We start from the raw sequence: 24,036 nt of genomic DNA on the forward strand, positions 1-24,036 counted from the left end.
GTCTGGGACCACTCAGAGAAGCTTCATTCTCGGAGTGACTCTGTGCCTCAGATACATCAGAATCTGCATTGCTCGGTTCATCTGAAATAGCCGTTACGGACTCATGAGTGATATCTCTAAACCTCCAAGAACTCATAAAGCCCAAAACAAAAAAAAGTTCTCAGTGAAAACCAACAAACTGTCACCGAATGTAATAATTTCATGCCACAGTACGAAATGTGTGAAAACGCTTACTGGCCCAGTGGTTTCAGACAAGTAAAAAAATTTCGAGTCGAGTACACTTACCTTCACTGTGAGTTATCTCCTCAATATGATCAGTAGAACAAATCAGCAACGACCGCTAGCAAGAACTGGACGCCAACTGTTCCCGCGAAAGCTCTAAGTCACCGGTTAGAAGTAGTAAAGTAGTAGAAGTTTGTCAGCACACCAGGAGATGTCTCTGCTTTGGACTTGCATCCGTGGTTTCACGCGAATGCCACTGGTCCTACCAAACAGTATTAATGAAATGGTGGTTTTAGGCGGAAACCACCGGTACTTAAAGGGTTAAATTCAAAAGGGTGATCCTGGAGCCACTCTTTAGCAATTCTGGACATCTGGGGTATCGCATTGGCCGGCTGGTATTGCCGTCGGAATGCACAATGGACATGAATGGATGCTGGTGATCAGACAGGATGCTCACGTACGTGTCACCTGTCAGAGTAGTATCTAGACGTATCAGGGGTCCCATATCACTCCAACTGCACACAACCCACACCATTACAGAGCCTCCACCAGCTTGAAGAGTCCCCTGCTGACATGCAGGGTCCATGGATCCATGTGGTTGTCTCCTTCCCCGTACACGTCCATCCGCTCGATACAATGTGAAACGAGACTCGTCCAAACAGGCAACAGATTTACAGTCATCAACAGTGTCGGTGTCGACGGGCCCAGGAGAAGTGTAAAGCTTTGTGTCGTGCAGTCATCAGGGGTACACGACTGGGCCTTCGGCACCGAAAGCCCATATCGATTATGTTTCATTGAACGGTTCGCACGCAGCACTGAAATCTGCAGCAATCTGCAGAAGGGTTGCACTTCTGTCACGATTAATGATTCTCTTCAGTCGTCGTTGGTCCCGGTATTGCACAATCTTTTTCCGGCCGCAGCGATGTCAGAGATTTGATGTTTTACCGCATTACTGATATTCACGATACACTTGTAAAATGGTGGTAAGGGAAAATGCCCACTTCATCGCTACTTCGGAGATGCTGTGTCCCATGGCTCGAGCGTCAATTGTAACACCACGTTCAAACTCGCTTAAATCTTGATAACATGCCATTGTAGCAGCAGTAACCGATGTAACAACAGCGCCAGACACTGGTTGTCTTATATAGGCGTTGCCGACCGCAGCAATGTATTTTGCCTGTTTACATATGTCTGTATTTGAAGACGCATACCTTTACCACTTTCTTTGGCGCTTCATTGTGTATATACGAGGGTAATCCCAAAAGTAAGGTCTCCTATTTTTTTATAAGTACAGAACTCTGTTTGTGTGGGAGTTGGTCACACTGTTATGAAGAGTGCTTCACGCGCTGGTGTCAACATGCGCACGCCGCGCTGAGTCTTGGCTTGGCAGCCGTTGAGAGTGGAGATCTCGTGGGATGTTACCGCCAAGTGCGAACTGCGCGCATTCATTCGGTTTCTGAACGCAAAGGGCACTGCGCCGATTGAAATCCATCGTCAACTGACGGAAGTGTATGGTGAGTCATGCATGGATGTCAAAAATGTTCGTAAGTGATGTAGAGAGTTTGCAGCTGGTCGGACCGGAATTCACGACGACCAAAGGAGCGGGAGACTGTCAGTTTCTGGGAAGACAGTGCGACGCAGAGCATGCGTGAAGATGGGCGGATCACCCTGGATGATCTCTGCACGTTGGCTCCTTAGGTTTCCCGAAGCACCGTTCACAGAATTTTAACGGAAACATTGAACTACCGGAAGGTGTGCGCAAGATGGGTGCCACGCATGCTGACTGAGGACCACATGCGGCAACGAGTTGATGCTTCCCGCGCATTTCTTCACCGCCTTGCAGCCGAACAGGAAAACTTTCTGGACTCGATTGTCACGGGTGACGAAACCTGGGCATACCACTTTACACCTGAGACCAAGCAACAATCACGCCAGTGGCGGCATCCTTCGCCAAAGCCGCGGAAATTCAAACAAACACAGTCTGCCGGTAAAGTCATGACAACCGTTTTTTGGGATCGGAAAGGGGTACTGTTGGTCGACTTTATGCCCACTGGGACCACAATTAACGCTGACAGGTACTGTGAGACTCTGAAAAAACTCAAACGGGCACTTCAGAACCGGAGAAGAGCAATGTTGAGCAAGGGCGTACACATTCTCCATGACAACGCTCGCCCACACATCGCTCGGCAAACCGTTGCTCTCCTGCAACAGCTTCAGTGGAACATAATCACCCACCCACCCTATAGTCCTGACTTGGCGCCCAGTGACTATCACCTACGACGAGGAATTGTGAATTGTGGTTTATTAGTCTCATAACGTACATAATCTAAATCATTTGATTCAGGTACAGGAGACACGTCAAAATTTTGGTAAAGTTTTACCATATACATACAACACCTGATTTTAACAAATGGCACCATAACAATAATACAACATAAAAATACACATACAATAAAAAACTAACAATTAATTACAACAACTGATTTTAACAAATGGTATCATAATAATAACACAATTTTGTTACACATACAACAAAAGACTAACAATTAATTACCCCTTCCTCAAATTATCATGTCAACCTCTATGAATTCTTCTACTGAATAGCAGCATTTCTCCCACAGAATCTGCTGTAGCCTTATTTTTAGACCATCTGGCTTCATATTAAATATATTTTTGCCCATTAGCTTGTTATATATATTGTCATCCCCATATACTGTGGAGTTCGTGCATACAATTTCAAATGGTGTATGGGTAACATAAAATTATTTTTATTTCTTGTGTTATATGTGTGGTTAAAATGATTTTCCTCAAATAATTTTTGTCTGCTGTGTACAAAGATTATAATTTCATAAATGTATATGGAGGGAACTGTTAGGATTTGCAGGTTCCGAAATAATGGGCGACAAGATTCTGTTTGTTGTGCACTACACATGTATCTTATAATTTTCTTTTGCGGTTTCAGTATTTGAGACACACTTCTTGAATTTCCCCAGAAAATGATACCATACCTAATGACAGATTCAAAATAACTATGATATGCTATTTTTCGTGTCGGATGATTGTGCTGATGTATTTTAAGATCCTCACATTTCAAATGTTTCGTTTTGAAATGTACCATATTGGTTTTTGCAATGTTCAGTTTCAAGCCATTTAACTGGAACCAGTTTTCTGGAGTAGCCATTGTGCTCACAATGGAGCTCTGAATTTTTTCTGCATCATCTTCAATTAAAACAGAAGTGTCAGCCGCAAACAGAACTGACGGGGAATTTATATTTATGGGCAAGCCACTTACATAGAATAGGAACAGGATTGGCCCCAAAATGGAGCCTTGAGGCACACCTTTTGATACTGTACTCCATTTAGAATAATAATTCACTGCATTTGATGTGACACTTGCCCTTTGCTTTCTGTTGTGCAAGTATGATGTGAGCCATTTCAGAGCTTTGTCCTTAATCCCATATTTGTTTAATTTGTAGATATGCAAGTCATGGTTCACCGAGTCAAATGCTTTTGAAAGATCGCAGAAGATACGTGTGACTTTACTCCTCTTATCCGATGATTTAAATATGTTCTCAATAAAGTTATTTACTGCATCCAGTGTGTTTTTTCCTTGTTGGAAAGAAGAGGTTCATAACTTTCTGAACAGCATGGCGGCGAGCTGGTATGACATGGGCATGCAAACCTGCCACAGTGTCTACAAAAATGCATCGACAGAAATAGTGATTATGTCGAAAAATTGCTAAATGTTCAAGCTGTGAACTGATGTAAACCGTTGTAGGGATAGTCTATGTACTTATAAAAAAATAGGAGACTTTACTTTTGGTGGTACGGAGACGGCATATGCTCAGTGTTGCGATATGAATGAACCCACTGCATCCTTTCCTGCAGGTGAACTGGTGGCTGATGCGAGTCGCGGCTAGTGTGCTGCCGACAGGGCTGCTGGGGCCCGCGCTGAGAAGCACGCGCTCCAGCCTCGTGGTGAGCAACTTACAAGGGCCGGACCACCGCGTGCGCATCGCTGGGCACGAGGTGCGAGACCTCGTCTTCTGGGTGCCCAACAGGGGCTCCAACGGTAAGTTTCTCTCTCATGGCACATCACTGCCCATTCTCTAGTCTCTAGGGCGGTAAACTATGTTCGTTGGACAGACTATTGGTCAGTCTCATAGAACAGCACACTGACTGCTTTGGACTGCTCTACAGTGTGTAGAAATAGTAGCAGGCTGTCATGTTAACCTCCACCAATGACGTGGGCCGTGTCAGTCAAGTGCTGTGTACACTATGAGATCACAAGTGTCCACAATTCCCTATGTAATGCAGAATTGACCACTAGCCGCCATGAGAGGCTGGTCTACCAGTACAGAAAGAGAAGGGGAGTACTGTTTTGTCAGTAGAGAAGCAGAACGGGTCTGTCATGAGAGTTCAGTGACTTCGAATGTGGACCAGTCACTGGATGTCACCCGAGTAACAAATACATCTGGCGCATTTCGACCCTCCTAAAGCTGCCCAGGTAGACTGCTGGTAGTGTGACTGTGAAGTCGAAACGCAAAGAAACAATCGTAGCTAAACCAAGACTAGGCAAACCTCACGTACTGACGGAAAGGGACCGTCGATCATTCTGGGAGGTGGTTATGAAAAATCGCATGAAATCATCAGAAGGTAGTCCGCCCCGATAGTTGAGTGGTCAGCGTGACGGATTGCCGTCCTACGGGCCCGTGTTTGATTCCCGGCTGGGTCGGGGAATTATCTCCGCTCAGGGACTGGGTGTTGTGTTGTCTTCATCATCATTTCATCCCCATCCGGCGCGCAGGTCACTCAATGTGCCGTCGAATGTAATAAGACCTGCACCACGGCGACCGGACCTGCCCCGCAAGGGGCCTCCCGGCCAATGAAGCCAAACGCTCATTTCCATTTCCATCGGAAGGTATCACTCGAGGGTTCCAAAGTGCTACCAGCAGTCCATCTAGCACAATGGCTGTGTAGAGAGTTGAAAATATTGGGGTACAATGGTAGGGCAGCTCCTCATAAGCCACACTTTTCTGTAATTAATGACTATCAACTCTTGAGGTACTGTAAAGAACGATGCTCTCGGATAATGGACGACTGGAAGTGAGTGACGAATCGCGCTATACCCTATGACAGTCCGTTGGAAGCGTTTTGGGTTTTGCGAATGTCTGGAGCACATTACCTATCATCATGTGTAATGCCAACAGTGAAATATGGAGGACATTGTGTTACGGTACGGAGGTGTTTTTGGTGGTTATAAAGTGGCCCTCTCATCACTCTTAAGGAAACGCTAAATGCAGAAGTATATGAACACATTTTACAGCGTTGTGTACTCCATACAGTAAGTAACAGTTTGGAGACCATGACTGTATCAGTATGAAAATCCACTGTGTCATAAAGCAGCATCTGTGAGGCAAACGTTTCTGGACAATTACACTGCTGAAATGCGCTGGCCTGGTATGAGGTAGAACGTGGAGTTCGCTCCAGATCACAGCGTCCAAAATGACTACCTACTCACGTTTCGGTTCTTGAGAAAGAATGGCCTGCCATTCCTCCACAGATATTCAGACACCTCACTGGAAGTGTCTCCAGCAGAGTTTAAGTGTACATAAAGGCGAAGAGTTGGCACACGCCATCTTAATAAACACTAATATGGCCTACACCCGTGGTCGGGGGTAGCGCCTTTGATTAGTAATCGAAATGTCCTCGGTCCCGGTTTGGAATAGATAATAACAAACATTGGTAGCCGAAGACTTCCGGCATAAGAAGTCTCCCTTATTCTGCCAACGGCCTTGTCAAAAATGGTGGAGGAGTGGACTGAGCTTCAGGGTACTCTTTTGCCCTTGGGCTGGTAAACTCCCCATAAAGGCGGAAGAATCAACAACCATCAACGGCATGAGGATGCAGAAGGCAATGGAATCCACTGCATTAAAAACACACAATGTGCACCTACAGGAAATTCGGCCTGTAATTGAAAAAGTGTCACGAAGATCTCTCTATTGGCAAAAGATTCCGGAACAGGCACCCACTCGGATCTCCAGGAGGGAACTGCCAAAGTGGAGATGGACACGAGAAGAAGACTGAATAACCAATGAAAGGATAAAGTTCCACGTGTCAGGACATGGAATGTCAAAAGCTTGAACGTGGTAGGGAAGCTAGAAAATCTGAAAAGGGAAATGCAAAGGCTCAGTCTAGATATAGTAGCGGTCAGTGAAGTGAAATGGAAAGAAGACAACGACTCCTGGTCAGATCAGTATAGGGTAATATCAGCATTAGCAGAAAATGGTATGAAGGGTGTAGGATTCGTTATGGTTAGGAAGCTAGGGCAGGGAGTGTATTACTGCGAACAGTTCAGTGATAGGGTAGTTCTCATCGGAATAGACAGCAAATCAACACCGACAAAGATAGGTACACACGCCGACGTCGCAAGCTGAAGATGAAAAGATAGAGAAAGTATATGAGGATACTGAACGGGTAATTCAGTACATGAAGGGGCATGAAAATCTGATAGTGGTGGGGGACTCAAATGCAGTTTCAGGGGAAGGAGTAGAAAAAAGGGTTACGGGAGAATGTGGGCTTAGTAGTAGGAATGAGAAAGGGGAAATACTAATTGAGGTCTACAATGAAGTTCAGCTAGTAATAACGAATATACTGTTCAAAAATCACAAGAGGAGAAGGTATATTTGGAAAAGGCCAAGTTATACGGGAAGATTTCAGATAGATTACATCATGGTCAGACAGAGATTCAGAAATCAGATACTGCATTGTAAGGCGTACCCAGGAGCAGATATAGACGCACATCACAATGTAGTAGTGATGAAGAGTAGGCTGAAGTTTAAGAGATATGTCATGAAGAATTAATACACAAAGAAGTAGGAGAGAGAAGTACTAAGGAATCTCGAGATACGCTTGAAGATCTCTAAGACTATTGAGACAGCAATAAAGAATAGCTCAATAGGCAGTGCAGTTGAAGAGGAATGGACATCTCTAAAAAGGGCAATCACAAAAGTTGGACTGAAAAACATAAGTACAAAGAAGCTAACTGCGAAGAAACCATGGGTAACAGAAGAAATACTACAGTCGATCGATGAAGGAAGTACAAGAATCTTCAGAGAAATTCAGGAATACGGAAATACAAGTCCCTGTGGATGAAAGAAATAGGAAGTGCAGTGAAGCCAAGACGAAATGGTTGCATGAAAAATGTGAAGAAATCGAAAAAGAAATGTTTGTCGGAAGAACTGACTCAGCATATAGCAAAATAACCTTCGGTGAAATTGGAAGCAAGGATGGTAACATAAAGAGTGCAACGGCAATTCCGCTGTTAAATGCAGAGTAGAGAGCGGATAGCTGGAGAGAGTACCTTGAAGGCCTCTGAGGGGGAAGATTTATCTGATGTGATAGAAGGAGAAACAGGAGTCGATTTAGAAGAGATAGGGAATCCAGTATTAGAATCGGAATTTAAGACCGCCGTGGTGGCCGTGCTGTTCTAGGTGCTCCAGTCCGGAGCCGCGCTGCTGTTACGGTCGCAGGTTCGAATCCTGCCTCGGGCATGGGTGTGTGTGATGTCCTTAGGTTAGTTAGGTTTAAGTAGTTCTAAGTTCTAGGGGACTGATGACCACAGCAGTTGAGTCCCATAGTGCTCAGAGCCATTTCTTAAAGACCGCTTTGGAGGACTTAAGATCAAATAAGGCAGAAGGGATAGATAATATTCCATTAGAATTTCTAAAATCACTGGGGGAAGGGGCAACAAAACGACTATTCACTTTGGTGTGTAGATGTATGAGTCTGGCGACATACCATCTGACTTTCGGAAAAATATCATCCACACAGTTTCGAAGACTGAAAGAGCTGACAAGTGCAAGAATTATCGCACAATCAGCTTTACAGCTCATGCATCCAAGTTGCTGGCAAGAATAATATACAGAAGAATGGAAAAGAAAATTGAATATGTGTTAGGTGACGATCATTTCGGCGTTAGGAAAGATAAGGGCACCAGAGAGGCAATTCTGACGTTGCGGTTGATAATGGAAGCAAGACTAAAAAAAAAAATAGGATTTGTAGACCTGGAAAAAGCGTTCGGCAGCGTAAAATGGTGCTAAGCTATTGGGAGAGTCGGATAATACACAGTATGTACAAGAGCCAAGAGGAAATAATAAGAGTAGACGACCAAGAACGAAGTGCTCGAATTAAAAAGGATGTAAGACAGGGATGTAGTCTTTCGCCCCTACTGTTCAATCTGTACATCGAAGAAGCAATGATGAAAGTAAAAGAAAGGTTCAGGAGTGGAATTAAAATTCAAGATAAAAGGATGTCAATGATACGATTCGTTGATGACATTGCTATCCTGAGTGAAAGTGAAGAAGAATTACATGATGTCCTGAATGGAGTGAACAGTCTAGTAAGTAGAAACTATGGACTGAGGGTAACTCGAAGGAAGACGAAAGTAATTAGAAGTAACAAAAATGAGAAAAGCGAGAAACTTAACATCAGGCTTGATGGTCAAGAAGTAATGAAGTTAAGGAATTCTACTACCTAGACAGCAAAATAACCTATGACCGACGGAGCGAGGACACCAAAAGCATACTAGCACTGGCAAAAAGGGAATTCCTGGCCAAGAGAAGTCTACTAGTATCAAACATTGGCCATAATTTGAAGAAGAAATTTCTGAGATTTTTTAATATCATTTTGTTCGTTACTGTTTGTTGCAACACACCCGTTCCCGTTCACTCAGTTTTTTTATTGCAGAGGGCAGCTCTGACCAGATACGCTGAGCTACCGTGCAGGGACCGCTTGACCACAGTGGCTTCCTGCGACTGGCATCACTGTACAGATACATCGGTTACACAGTAGACGTGTAAAACTTCTCTTGCGATTTTCTCGGAATTGCCAGAAAAGTGCGCCTTAGTACTTGCACATTATGTTATTTTAATGGCCTATTAAGGGCGTACAAAGCTTAAAGTAAATCTGTGATCCCAACGTTGTGGCCGCCCCTTGTCAGTTAAGAGTGGTAAAGCACAATTTGATGGCTTTGAACCGTTTTGCTGTTCTGTATATTTCCACTGTGTTTTTCTTTGTTTGGTCATAGTGTCTTTGTAGCAAAGAATAGTTTGCCAGTTTGCTCTCTAACTGCCTCTACAGCTAAACTCTTGGGCTCATATCTGTCAACAACTGGCGATATGAAGTATATTCGAGGTTTATTTTTGCATGAAAATTATTCCAAGTATATTTGATCCAACCGTTGTACCTGTAGCGATGCTTGGGCTGTGAAGGAAGAAAGCAAAGAATAAGAGACTCAAGAACAGTTAGGTAAAAATCGTTTATTTAACATAAAGGATTAAAGAGCACGGATGCAGTCAGATCCAATAGGACATCAAGTGTCCAGTTTCATTGCCAAGTCTGTAAAGCACTAATCACAGAGATACAGAGGCTGGGTATCTGCAGCCGTAGTAGAGACTATATTGAAGTGTGGCTACCTGTTACACGCTTCAATAGCGGCGCTGCCCGCGAGGGCCGAGGAGGGCGTGTCCATAAAAGGGGGCTTGGCCGTCGGTTAGCAGCCGTGGTTACTGTGTAGCTGCCTCTGGCAGTAGTTCTAGTAATGTCTGGTGCCAACCTATGAATTACAAAGTGAAATGCCCATCGCGGTGTCTGTAGCGAACGATACCACCGTAACAGCTTCTGTTGAGAGGACTGATAAGGGTGATTTCTTCCTTCTCATGCTTTTTCGCTACAGAGGCAAACAATGTAGTGAAAATGTTTAAGCCTGATAAACTTCTTTGCGTCAGAACATGGGGGAACACACAAGTTTATCCAAGAGACAGAAAGATTCTAAACTGCCACATTTTTGTATAGCTGATTCAGTGAGTATGAGAACGTGTCGTTGCCCAAGAACTCGACTTAACAGCATGTACGCGAAACTTATTTTATGTCAAACGTTTGATATTTATCCAGTCAATATTTTTGAAGGTATATTACATCAATAACCAAAAGATAATCGTAATTCCTTAGTTTACGCAATGTACACTATTGGCCATTAAAATTGCTACACCAAGAAGAAATGCACATGATAAACGGGTATTCATTGTACAAATATATTATACTAGAACTGACATGTGATTACATTTTCACGCAGCTTGGATACATAGATCCTGAGAAATCAGTACCCAGAACCACCACCTCTGGCCGTAATAACGGTCTTGATACGCCTGGGCATTGAGTCAAACAGAGATTGGATGGCGTGTACAGTTACAGCTGCCCATGCAGCTTTAACATGATACCACAGTTCATCAAGAGTAGTGACTGGCGTATTGTGACGAGCCAGTTGCTCGGCGACCAGTGACCAGACGTTTTCAGTTGGTGAGACATCTGGAGAATGTGCTGACCAGGGCAGCAGTCGAACATTTTCTGTATCCAGAACGGCCCGTGCAGGACCTGCAACATGCGGTCGTGCATTATCCTGCTGAAATGTAGGGTTTCGCAGGGATCGAATGAAGGGTAGAGCCATGGGTCGTAACACATCTGAAATGTAATGTCCACTGTTCAAAGTGCCGTCAATGCGAACAAGAGGTGACCGAGACGTGTAACCAATGGCACCCCATAGCATCACGCCGGGTGATACGCCAGTATGGCGATGACGCATACACACTTCCAATGTGCGTTCACCGCGATGACGCCAAACACGGATGCGACCATCTTGATGCTGTAAACAGAACCTGGATTCATCCGAAAAAATGACGTTCTGCCATTCGTGCATCCAGGTTCGTCGTTGAGTACACCATCGCAGGCGCTCCTGTCTGTGATGCAGCGTCAAGGGTAACCGCAGCCATGGTCTCCGAGCTGATGGTCCATGCTGCTGCAAACGTCGTCGAACTGTTTGTGCAGATGGTTGTTGTCTTGCAAACGTCCCCATCTGTTGACTCAGGAATCGAGACGTGGCTACACGATCCGTTACGGCCATGCGGATAAGATGCCTGTCATCTCGACTGCTAGTGACACGAGGCCGTTGGGAACCAGCACGGCGTTCCGTATTACGCCCCTGAACCCACCGATTCCATATTCTGGTAACAGTCATTGGATCTCGACCAACGCGAGCAGCAATGTCGCGATACAATAAACCACAATCGCGATAGGCTACAATTCGACCTTTATCAAAGTCGGAAACGTGTTGGTACGCATTTCTCCTCCTTAGACTAGACATCACAACAACGTTTCACCAGGCAACGCAGGTCAACTGCTGTTTGTGTATGAGAAATCGGTTGGGAACTTTCCTCATGTCAGCACGTTGTAGGTGTCGCCACCGGCACCAACCTTGTGTGAATGCTCTGAGAAGCTAATCAAATGCATATCACAGCATCTTCTTCCTGTTGGTTAAATTTCACGTCTGTAGCACATCTTCGTGGTGAAGCAATTTTAATGGCCAGTAGTGTACATCTACCTATATAGTTATTATGCATAGCATCGTTTTGATTTAACGATCCGAAGTGATACGCTATATCATTAAATCTAGCGTGTCCTACTAGTCAGAAAATAAAGTTAGAAAATATTCACAAAAAAAATACTTTTATCCATACACCAATAATAGTAGGTTGATACTGATGGTTAAAATATGCAATAGAAAAAAAATCAAATCGATTGTGAAAATCCTATAGGATATGAACAAAAAATGCCACAGATTAGTGCTCACAGTGAAGAAACAACAAATAAAGTTTAAAAACTCTTATACACATCTTTTCGGCCTTGAAATTTCACATTTTTCGTCTCTTCTTGCGCAGAAAACGGAATTTTTCTTTTCGACTGATGTTTCTGGGCCCGTAGCTGAAATATAGATGAAGAGACCTGCAACATAGCATGGTCATGTTCTTCAGAGTCTACTACAGTCGTTCTGCCATGTAAAACTGGTTGTGGTCTCAGCAAGATATCAGAGACTTCCTTTGGGCACAGGCAAATTGTAAAAAAAATTGTGTAGCAGGGGAAGAGTTTGTCCCTGTGGAAAATGGGAGGAGATAAATGACAGATTTATTGCAGATACTTTGGGCTGGGAATCGTTGCCGTAGTTCGCAAACCGGCGTATCGAAATTGTTCATTTCTGGTCCTCGATGAGTGATGTATGAGGAGGCAACAAGGAAACTTGGTAATGTTTTGTGAAGGCTACTAGTAAATCAGAGCCGAAATCGCCACAGCGCCATTGCAGTGCCATAATTTACCATGAACAGCCTGACAAACAAACTCAAGTTATGAAATACTTGAGAAATTGAAGGTCTTTGCTGTTGCACTTCGTAATTTTAAATAGGCTGATTCGTGGAATCATAGAAAATCATCCCGATAAATGCAAGCGATTTCTGTTCAGGTAATGAAAATAAGGAGCAATTAAATGAAAATGAGACAGATGGAAAAACTTATGTAAACTCTTTGCTATTTCAAACGTAATAACCGTAACTGTTAACGCATTTATCCCACTGCGAGACAAGATGGTCAATGCCTTCATGGAAAACTGTCTGTGTTTACTTAAGAAACCATGATTGTACCCAAGCGAGCACATTTTCATCCGAAGCACGACGACGGCCACGAATGTCATTCTTTATGGCTCCAAAAATATGGAAATCAGAGGGCAAGAGATTGGGCCTGTGTGCAAATGGGCGGGCACACATGTTGTCTAGGTTGTCTCAAGTACACTGCAGAAGTTTCGCTGGGATCACATCCCCCATACAGTCCCACTCCCTCTCCATGTGATTCCCATATTTTTAGAGCCTTGAAGAAACACATTCACGGCCATCAATTTGCTTCAAAGGAAAAGGCGCACACCTGGGCACAATCATGTTTCCACAAGCAGTTTTTCCATATGGACACTGTCCATCTTGTATCACAGTGGGGTAAATATATTAACAATTATGGCGAAATAATGAACAGTTGGTTTACTTTTTTCCATCTGCCCCATTTTCATTTGGCTGTCAGTTATATGAACACTATACCCCCAGATTCTCCCTCTTGCCTTCCCTTTCAGACATCTATGCTTCAGAATACTGAATTTGATTTGTAATCTCTGTCTCATGTATCTTATTTTGTTCATTGAATGCCTTACATTATTGACACGATAGTCTACACGTTTTCTTGTAACTGCGTTATGGGCGACTTGGACATGTTTCCACGCACACATTACTGCTTATATGCAGTGATGATGTGCCGTAAGTGACAAAAATCACATGGGACAGGCAATGTAAGGCCTCAACCTGAGGTGGATGAAACTAGTCGATGTATGTTTGCGCAATGAAGGTGACTTATGTGTAAGTGTAAATGGAGCTGCATTCACTAGCTCGACAGTGAACCCCTTCTTTCTATTCTTCACATCAGTTATATCTTCATCCTTTAATTCATTGAAGAAGGTGTGTGTTACATTTTTTTGTAACACACACCTTCTTCAATGAATTAAAGGATGAAGATATAACTGATGTGAAGAATAGAAAGAAGGGGTTCACTGTCGAGCTAGTGAATGCAGCTCCATAAAACACTCTTTCTGTAGTTCAAAGTCTGCTGGAGTTTCATGCCTGCAGGGTGCTAACAATTTTGCATTCTGTATCTGCATTGCTTGCTGCTTGACAGCCATTTTTAACTATGTCCTATTTTCCAAACAGTCCACTGATTTCAGTCCACTTTCTGTACACTGAAGACTGTTTTGCAGATTGAAGGGAGAAACCTTCTTAAATGATCCCTCTGTTCATTTAATACTCCAATTGGCTTTCTCTAGATTGTTCTAAACCACTGTCTACTTTACTGTAGTTGAGAATTCTTTCCTGAGCTCAGTGGGCTACTCAAAAAGTCCTCTTACTTAAGCAGGTGTTATTGCTCCGCATGGTACAGTCATCCTGTGGAAGTGTTTTTATCTGAAGAAGAGAAAACATAGTGTTCCCATGAAATGTTGGGAAATAAATGTTGACCCAGACAGACCCTCTTATCTACACAAGTTTAATGAAACTAGGATGCAGCTGGTACCCTAGAGATCTCCAGCTACGGATAGGTAAATGCAGGACATCTATAACAAAGAGAGAGAATCCAATAATGTCTGATTACAAGGTTAGTGGCAAATATTCAAATCATTTCACATTGTTTACATATTTATGAGTAATATTAAGAAATGATATGAAGTGAGATGAACTCTTAAAGTCAAGGCTATGGAAAGTAATTGGAAAACTTAGATTTGTTAGAAAAGTTCTGGCAAGTAGAGCAGCTGTAAAGGAGACTGTGTACAAGACACTAGTTTGTCCAATTCTATAGTACTGCTCCAACATTTGGAGTCTTTGTCAAGTTTGCATGGCAGCAGACCATGAATGGATTTAGAAACACCCTGCTCTGATTGTACCAGTTCACTGTAGCCCATATGAAAGTGCAATGGAAGTTCTCAGGGAAATCTTGCATAAAATCCTTTGAGTAAAATCCTGTTGGGTCATATCAGAAAGCTCGTATTTGAGGAAGATTGTATGACCACTCATCATTGTATATCAATTGTGATGATCATGAGACTAAGATAATAGGGTGCATATAGAGGCATGCAAGAGAATCATTTTTCTCTCGCTAATACTACGATATGTAGTATCCTCCACATCTCACTTGGTGGCTTGTGGGTATAATTTAGAACCAGATTCACCTTAATAATTATCCATCCCTGCATCAAGTACAACATCTCGAATCTGGGCTTATTTTGTGTGGAGTGTTCTATCATCCTCACAGTCAAACCCTTAATCCAAGACCCCATCACCTATGAAATACAACTTTTCACCACTGTGTAGCACAGTGGCCAATGGAACATGGAGATTTTCATTTTGATGCCCTTGTCGTGCCACCAAACAAGGATGTTCACCTGTAACTGCTGTGGCTTGCAGGAGTAATAAATAGCTTACATTCATGCCATGTGTCTTGCTGCAGCTACTTTCACCAACAATGGATTCCTGAAACCTTTGCCAACCCACTGAACCCACAATGCCCATGTGGGAGAGCCATTGCTCCCCTGACAACTAGAAGAATGGCACTACCACCACTCTGTAGCGGTCATAATACCCCAGGACCTGCCACACTGTGTGTAGAAAGAGAATGAATCAGCTTCAGGCATCTGTAGTTCTAAACTCATGGCCAGCTGCATACATGATCAACTGCATTTTTCAACTCTTACTTGCCCACACAACCCCTTTCTGAAATATTAATCACTCTCCCTAAACGTTCTGAACAGGGTGGATTCTCATTTCACATAGTTGTCCAAATTCTTGTCATGTAGCATGCTAAGATCATATCATCTTATCTGGACCCTAAAACATTTAGCAACCCCCATGTCAGTAGGATGTGAGCATTAGCAGAAGCAGATCCAGGGGGGAAGATTGCATGTCATTTTTTAGACTCTTACATTTCTCCCTAATTTATTTGCAGAAAGTTAACTGAGAAATAGGTACATGTGAAATTATAAACACTTATCCTGATTTTTTTTTTTGCTAGTCAGGGAGGTGCTAAGCACAATCTCATGACTCATGTCACCTCCCCTCCCTTACCACCCCCCCCTTCCCCTTGGATATCACAACTGAGCAGTAGGGTGCAGATTATAAATTTCAGCTTAATGGAACAAGCAGTCCCACAAATTCGATTTGCTTCCTAAACTTTATATCTGAAACTTTGACAGAGAAAGTAGTTATGAAATGAAAAACAAATATTCTGCATCCAATCTGAAATTGACACACCTGGCTGGCCATCCCACTGTTTGGTCTGCTCCATTTTTGTCACTGCATGGGGAAAGTTCCAATAGATGACACAGTGGCCACTGTAGGAGTCAATCCCTGGAAATCGCATGCTTTTCTGTTATGTGTCATTACACTCCTAATTTCTCTAACTCTGATCTACTATTTAAGCACATAGAATACTCTGAAATATTGCCCTGTCATAAGCCTGGATCAGAACTGCATGGTTACATATATGGCACATTGTACAGATAGCACAGGAAGGTGATAGGCCATCTCAGGAAAGATCTACCCAAAGAAAAGTGTTTGGATTCCCCGATTCTTCTAAACACTCACTAACAAGCCTCAGCACTGGCTTTAGCAGTGGATAAACTTGTGTTCACAGGAATGGGTGTGAGTATTCTGAGCTATGCTGGTGGGCTGCAGCTGGGACTACAGCTGGACAAGGCCGTGGCACTGGGACCAGATGATGAGGCACGGCTGCTAACAGTTGTCGCTGCAGAGATACACCGTATGGATGCTGCCAGTCGTGCTGACCACTGAGATGGAGTATCCAGCATCTAGGTCTGCACTTCCCAGGGCATTTCCATTTCTTTCTCTCTACGCAGCCAAGCCATCCAGAGCATACCTGCAGTTACCACAGTAGCCTCACAGTAACATTAAAGAATAAAATATTTTTTAAAAGTAGTCAAGGAATGTGACTTCTGCCATAAGAATGAGAACCCATGTGCAACTTGACCAATGGCATCATCATAAAAGTAACTTCTTTATGTGTCCCTAACACTTAACTTCATTCCAGTTCCAAGATCTCCATCTACAACTGTACTGTACAGACCTTTGTTAAGTGCAATTGTACCAATATTTAGATTTCTTCCTGTTTCATTCATGGATGGAACATAGGAAGACTGTTTATATAATTCTGTGTAATATGTTGTAGTTTTTATGTTTATCTTCACTGGCCCTATGACACACATAGATATATGAAGAATATTCATAGCTTTCAATTTAAAAACTAGTTTTTTGGAATTTGGTAAGTAGGCTTTTGCATGGTTCCAGGTACCTAAAAGCTGAGATTCTGGAACATGTGTGAAACTAACTCATGAGCATTTGTGCTGCATTTCTCTGTTTCTGATTAATGAGCCTGTTAATATAACCTGACAACTGTCAGTCATGTAATCTGTTTTGTAGGCACATTTCAGTTTCCTTAAATCCTTACCAATGGTCTGAGGCCTGTCACTTACTTTATCTGCCATTGAGCCTATTTATGATTGACCCGCTAACATTCCCTCTGACAACTATTCCCACAAATTCATCTAACAACATTTATGAGTTGTCAAATGATACTAGCCCATGGTTATTCAAACTTCTTGCTATTCAAGATAATATCCATTACACACTGTGGAAAATCCACAAAAACTCTATGTAGCAGACCACAACCATAATCACACTTCCAGGCAAGGATTGCTGGGGTCCATAGTTTTCCAACCCAGATAACAGATTTCCAGTTTGACTAGAACCCCAACCTGAAAAACCTCCACAGCTGTTCTAGCAAACATGATTCAAAGTCAGATATTCAGTGCGCAGTTATTTCAACATTACAACAACAGTAAAATATTTCAACACAGATTTCCAGCTTTTAATAGTTCCTCATAAACAGTAACTTTGTGAAAATGAGTGAGCTTCGATCCCATACAAGACATTCTGCTCTTAAAAGTTAACTATGCACAGTTTCATGTTGACCATTAATTCTGAGATGTACTATGCAGAACCTCAGCTGAGAGCTAGCAAAATTTTCTGTCTCAAAGAGAAGTCATCTAACAACAAGCCAGTAAATATTTAGGTGTTTCGTTCAATAACTGAGATTTTCAACATGGCTCTCTCAGCAACACATCAGTAAAAAAAAAAAAAAAAAAATTGTCAAAGCAGCTGGGATGCATATGTTCAATTACGCAATTTGAATGACAATACTTAGGATTATTTTTACAATTCTGCTATTTATATCATTATCCTGATTATGTGATCAACTGCAAAGAATTTCTAAGAATTTATAAGCATAGAGAATTGATTATGGATTGACTCTCTATACCCATTCACTTGTATACAATTGGAAGTATGGCATTTTACTCTATTGGCAGACAAGTACCACCGTGGGATGTTCAAATGTATTATAGAGCATACATACAGGATAACCACAATACATTGTTAAAAAAAACTAATTTGTTTACTTGAACATTAAATCTCACTGGAACATGACACTAATGAATGGACATAACACACGTATCTCGATCTAATTATTACATATCCAGTATAAACAAACCCAGCCAGAATTTTATTTATGGTGCCATCCTGTGTCCTTTATTTACAGATAGCTACTAAAAACAGTTAACACTGAACAGGAGTAGCAGAAAATACCCTAAAGCTTACCATGACTGGACACTGTAGTGACATGTTGAAACAAATTAACAGTGACTGGATTGTTACAGTAATCATACAGGCATCTGCTGGCTGTGATTAGGGAAATCCATCAGAAATCTAAGTGAGGATGGCTGAATGAAACTTTTAACTTCATTTCTATCCAGTGATATGTGCCAAAAATAGCATTTGATACAGATGAAATACTGTGAGGAGCTGACAAATTAAGGAACACTAGGTGTTAAAGACAAGAGTCCAGATTACAATCCAGGTCTGGCATACAAGGTAAAAAAATACTTGGTACTTCTGCAGCAACCTGTATATTAACATTACTGAATCATTCACAAATAGCAATGTTAGAGAAATAGTGATAGGTTGCAAGTAGGTGATGAATACTGTGGCTCTGTTAAACATTGATATTGCTGTTTTCTTATTCAAAATTCTTCCAATACAGTGGAAAGAATACTGTTCTCCACATCTGTGCCTAGCAATTCACCTTCAGGTGGTTTTATTTCATCAGTTTGCATACATATTCTTCTCTTACATTTTGTTAACAAAAAGAACAAATACAAAGATACAAGATTCCCATATCTCCACATTTGTCCATTGCAACCTGTAAAAATATTGTGTGAGAAGTTATATGGTCTATTAAAAATTTTATTGGTTAAACAATTAGAATAAAAGATGCTTCATTATCTAACATTTACCCATATTCAAACTGACTCTAAGAATGCATCAGCCTCATGCTATAACCATATTGGAATTTTTATGAACAAATGATTATTATATTCTAAGCCTTTTTTATTCCAAAGAGGAAGACATTTATTGTGAAGAGCTTTTTAATTGGACCACTAGCATATGGAAGTACGGACTTAGGAAATTACCTAAGCAGCCCAAAAAACTGAACACTATCCTTCATTGACATAACTGCTCTCAAGTTTTTAAATGATATGAGATCCAATGCCATTTCAACCAGTGTAGTACAGTGTAAGTTTCTTCTGCACATGCACACTGCCAGATAAGGAGACCTACCTGTCTGATGATATACGCAAGTCCTTGAATATGTCCTTAGCTACATCTGTAAAATGGCCAAGAAACACTTTACCAATGCAAGTAAGATAAAGTTTTGCTTTTACAAAGTTGCCCTTACAGTTTTTTGAGTCACCAGTCTTTGGCTGGTTTGATGTGACCAGTCATCAATTCCTCTCTTGTGTCATCTCTTCATCTGAGTAGCACATGCACCCTACGTACTCAATTATTTAGTGGATGTGTTCCACTCTGTCTTCCTCAACAGTTTTTACCCTATAGAGCTCCATCTACTACAATGGAGGTTATTCTCTGGTATCTAAACACATCCTATCATCCTTTCCCTGTTTCTTGTAATATTTTCTACGTGTTCCTCTCCTTACTGATTCTGTGAAGAGCCTCATCTATTCTTAGCTTATTAGTCCACCTAATTTTCAGCAACCTTCTATAGCACCACATCTGAAACACTTTAGTTCTATTCTTCACTGGTTCTCTTACAGAGCATGATTTCCTACCATATAATGGAGTCATACAGATGTACATTCTCAGAAATTTCTTTCTCAAATGAAGGCCAGTGTTTGATACTAGTAGACTTCTTTTGCTCAGGAATGCCACCTTTGCCTGTGCTAGTCTTCTGTTTTTATGCCATCCTTTATTCATCCTCCACACATTATTCTGTTTCCTAGTTAGGACTTTGTCATCCCTGGCTTTAATGTTTATTACATCACTAATCTAATTTATTTTCCTTCTCGTAATTTTTTTCCTTCTTACCTTTACGATCAGTCTACATTTTGTGCTCAGTTTACACGTCATTCCTTTCAATATGTGCTGTAATTCTTCCTCATTTTCACTGAGGACAGAAATCTTAGCAATAAATTTGATCATTGATATCTCTCACCCCAGTCTTGAACCTTCCTCTTATTTCTTTCACTGCTTCTTTGATGAAGGAGTGAAAGACTGCATTCCTGTCTTATAAACTCTCTCATACATGCACTTCATTCTTGGTCTCCCATTTTTATTGTTCCTTCTTGGTTCTTGTACACATTGTATATTACCCATATATACCTATGGTGTACACCTATTTTCTCATAACTTCAAACATCTTGACCATTTTACACTATCATACACTTTGTCTAGGTCAACAAATCTTATGAATGTATCTTGACTTTCCTTCAGTCTACCTTAAATTATGAAACCCAACATCAGAACTGCATCTTTGGTGCTCTCACCTTTCTGCAAGACAAATGGATCGTCATGTCACACATGCTCAATTTTCTTTTCCATTCTTCTGTATATTACCATCGTTAGCAAATTGGTTGGATGAGCTGTTAAAACTGATTGTGTGACAGTTCTTGCACTCATCTGTCCTTGCTATCTCCAGAGTTGTGTGGATTATATTTGTCTGATAGTATGTCTCCAATTTCATAGATTCTGAATACCAACTTGTTTAGTTGCCACTTCTCCCAGCGATGTTAGAAATTGTGAAGGGAAGTTATTTATCTCTTCTGTCTTGTTTGATCATGTATTCCAAAGCTCTATGAAATTCTGACTCGAATAACAGATCACACATGTTTTTCATATTGACTCCCATTTCTTCTTTCATTTCATCAGACAAGTCCCCCCTCATAATGGCCTTCAATGTAGGCCTTCACTTTACATCTATCCTCTCTCTCCACTGTATTCAACAACGGAACTCCCATTGCACTCTTAAAGTTGAAAGATTATTTCAACCTTTCTATATGCTGAATCAGTCCTCCTGATGACCATTTCTTTTTCGATATCTTCATATTTTTCCTGCAGCCATTTCACTTACACTCCCTGCACTTCCCACTTATTTCAGTCCTTAGTGACTTACTTTGCTACATTTCTGAATTTCAGTCAACATTTTGTATTTCCTTCCTTTGTCAATCAATTTCTTATGTTACCCAAGGCTTTTTTGCAATTACCTACATCTGTCTTTGCAACCTCCATGACTGCACTTTTTAAGAGTTGTTCACTTGTTTTCAACTGAACTGCCTACTGTGGTACTTATTATCACAGCTTCTATACCCTAAGTGAACATCAAATGCACCTCATCATTCCTTAGCACTTCATTATCCCATTCCTTGCACATTGATTTTTCTGGACACTTCTCTTAAACTTCAGCCTTCTCTTTGTTATTTTTAAATTGTGACCTGAGACTATTTCTCTTACAGTGCATTGTCTGATTCTGCAATCCCTCAGACCACGATGCAACCCTGCTAGAATTTTTCCAAGTGTACCACCTCCTCTCATAATTAGTACTAGCTGAAATTTATTGCAGAACTAAATGAAGTTTTTCTCCTTTCTCATTTCTACTACCAAGCTCACATTGCCCATAAGTTTACTGTGGTCCAATCCTTCACGATTGATAGATCATCATCTCAGTTTTCATACTGAATTACCCATTCAGTATCCTCATACTTTCTGCATGTTAGTCGGGATGTATACCTAACTATTCCTGTTTGCATTTGCTTGTGACTGTTCTGATGAGAACAATCCTATGACTTAACTGTGCGCAGTAACTCGCTCCTTGTCTGACATTCCTATTCATATTGGATCCTGCTCCCATTACACCATTTTCTGCTGCTGATTATGTTCTTTCAATTTCACTTCACTGACCACCACTATATGAAGATTGAGCCTTTGCATTTCCCTTCTCTGATTTTCTAGCTTCCCTACCACTTTCAAATGTCTAGCATTCCACACACTGACTTGTAGAATGTTATCCTCTCATTGGTTATTCAATTTTTTCTCATGGTTATCTCCTCCTTGGCAGCCCCTTCCAGAAATCCAAGTGAAGGACAAAATCCAGAATCCTTTTGCCAATGGAGGGATCATAGCACTTTCAACAACAGGCCGCATGTGCTGTGGATACAGTGTTTCTTTTAATGCAATGGTTTTCACAGACTTCTGTATCTCCCTTTCACTGATCATTGCTTATCCTTTTTCGTTTTAAGGGCAGTTCCCCACTATAAGGGCAAGGTGTTGCCCTGAAATTCTGTTCACTCTTCTGCCTCTATAAGCCTGCTGGCAGAATAAGGGTCGACTCCTTATACTGGAAGACTTCGTGCACCACTGCTGATGATTCTTTAGTCAAAATTTAAGCAGTGCCTGGGATCAAAACCAAGGGCATTTGAACAGTCAAAGACACTACCCTAGACCATGGGTACATGGCAATACAGTATGCACTTTTATCAGAGGTGCTTTTGACTTTGTATGGTCTGAATGCACCAAAAAATGTAATTAATCTGTATAATTATTCAGAACACCAAAGTGCTTCATTCATCTTGCTTTTGTTAGAGGCAGTACACCTTTGGCTTCCTGCAATCCATGTACCATGTACCGGTCTTTGAGCCAGTTATACAGAAGTTCCCAAGTGCCATAGGTCTGACTTAGTGTAGCTTGGATTTTTCTACATAGTGATACTGTTTCTACAAGTGAACACAACCAAGTGACAAGAATTCATTGGCCTGTCAAAGAATAAATTCTGAGCTTTTCAATTAGTAACCTGGCCCACGTCGTTGTCGGGTTGTGGACCACTGCAGCTGCGGCGAGGACGGAGCCTCTCCGTCGTTTCTAGGTTTCCGGTTTACATACAATACAACACAACCTGACCCACATCCAGTGTGCAATGTCAGTGAAGTTTTCATATTTTCTGGCCTATTTAACAAAGCTTCAGTTAATTTGTCTCCATATGTGACTAGGAAAACAAAAAGGGGCCTGTTGTCGAAAATTATGGACTCTGAGATATTGAAATTTTTACGTTCAGCATTAAATCCTGAACAATTTGGGAAAAAACAGATTTTCTCTCTGAATTTGGGTGAGTTATGAGAGGTTGAATGTATGTGATGGAAAAGATGTGTCTTCAGAGGATGGATTTTAATGTTTCACTTTATTACCATTGTTTAATGGTACATATTTAAGAAAGAAATTTAGTATATATATATATTGCCCTTAAAATGTCTTTTGGCAAATGGTACCTAGGTATTTAAGTTCATGTTGCATATTATGTGTTTAACCCCTTCAGACCACTAGCAAATTGCAGTGTACATAGATTTAAGACCAAGTAAGTTGGTCCCAAAGTGACAAATTAGTGAAGTCTGTGCTGCTTTGTTTTGACAAAGTACTGACATTTTTATGTTGTGGCCAATGGCAAATTGGCAATATTTTGTAGGCATTTATAACTTAACATAAAAAGGGTCACTTGTTTGGCATTATTTTAATCACAAAACATCATTCTTTTATACAAAACTACTCTGAGCCCCTTAAAATGCCTCTAAAATTTAAGAGATGCTATTTTATGAAGCTTTCCATACACAGCTGCGAGATTTTGAAAATGGGCATCGTGTGTGGTCAATTTTATTTCCAACAACTACCAGAGCACCATTTTCAGAAGACCAACATTATTGCTTTTAACGATATTACTGACTCCCGTTGGCGTCAAACAACTTTCAAATTTATATGAGAATGTACAGAATGGCGTAAATCAAATTATCATGCAAAAAATGTATTTTTCGACTATCGAAAGTTTTTTACTTCTCTGACAAGAGGTCCCTTCTCGCTTTCCATCTCACATACGTAATCTTCCTGTAGCTCAATAATATTTTATTAATCATACTAACTTCTCAATAACTATGCC

At 41.3% G+C, this 24,036-nt stretch overlaps 1 protein-coding gene across 1 annotated transcript in view; it reads left to right on the forward strand.

The window, feature by feature from the left end:
* Window positions 1-17,114, forward strand: part of LOC124606053 — a 172,915-nt gene extending 155,801 nt beyond the window's left edge. The window contains exons 12-13 of the mRNA XM_047138013.1: window positions 4,111-4,294; window positions 16,324-17,114. Of these exons, the coding sequence (XP_046993969.1) occupies window positions 4,111-4,294; window positions 16,324-16,481 (342 nt within the window). The 3' untranslated portion in view covers window positions 16,482-17,114. The remainder of the gene's footprint in view (window positions 1-4,110; window positions 4,295-16,323) is intronic.
* Window positions 17,115-24,036: the final 6,922 nt, after the last annotated feature.

The sequence above is a fragment of the Schistocerca americana genome, chromosome 3 (assembly GCF_021461395.2).
Source record: "Schistocerca americana isolate TAMUIC-IGC-003095 chromosome 3, iqSchAmer2.1, whole genome shotgun sequence".
NCBI lineage: Eukaryota > Metazoa > Arthropoda > Insecta > Orthoptera > Acrididae > Schistocerca > Schistocerca americana.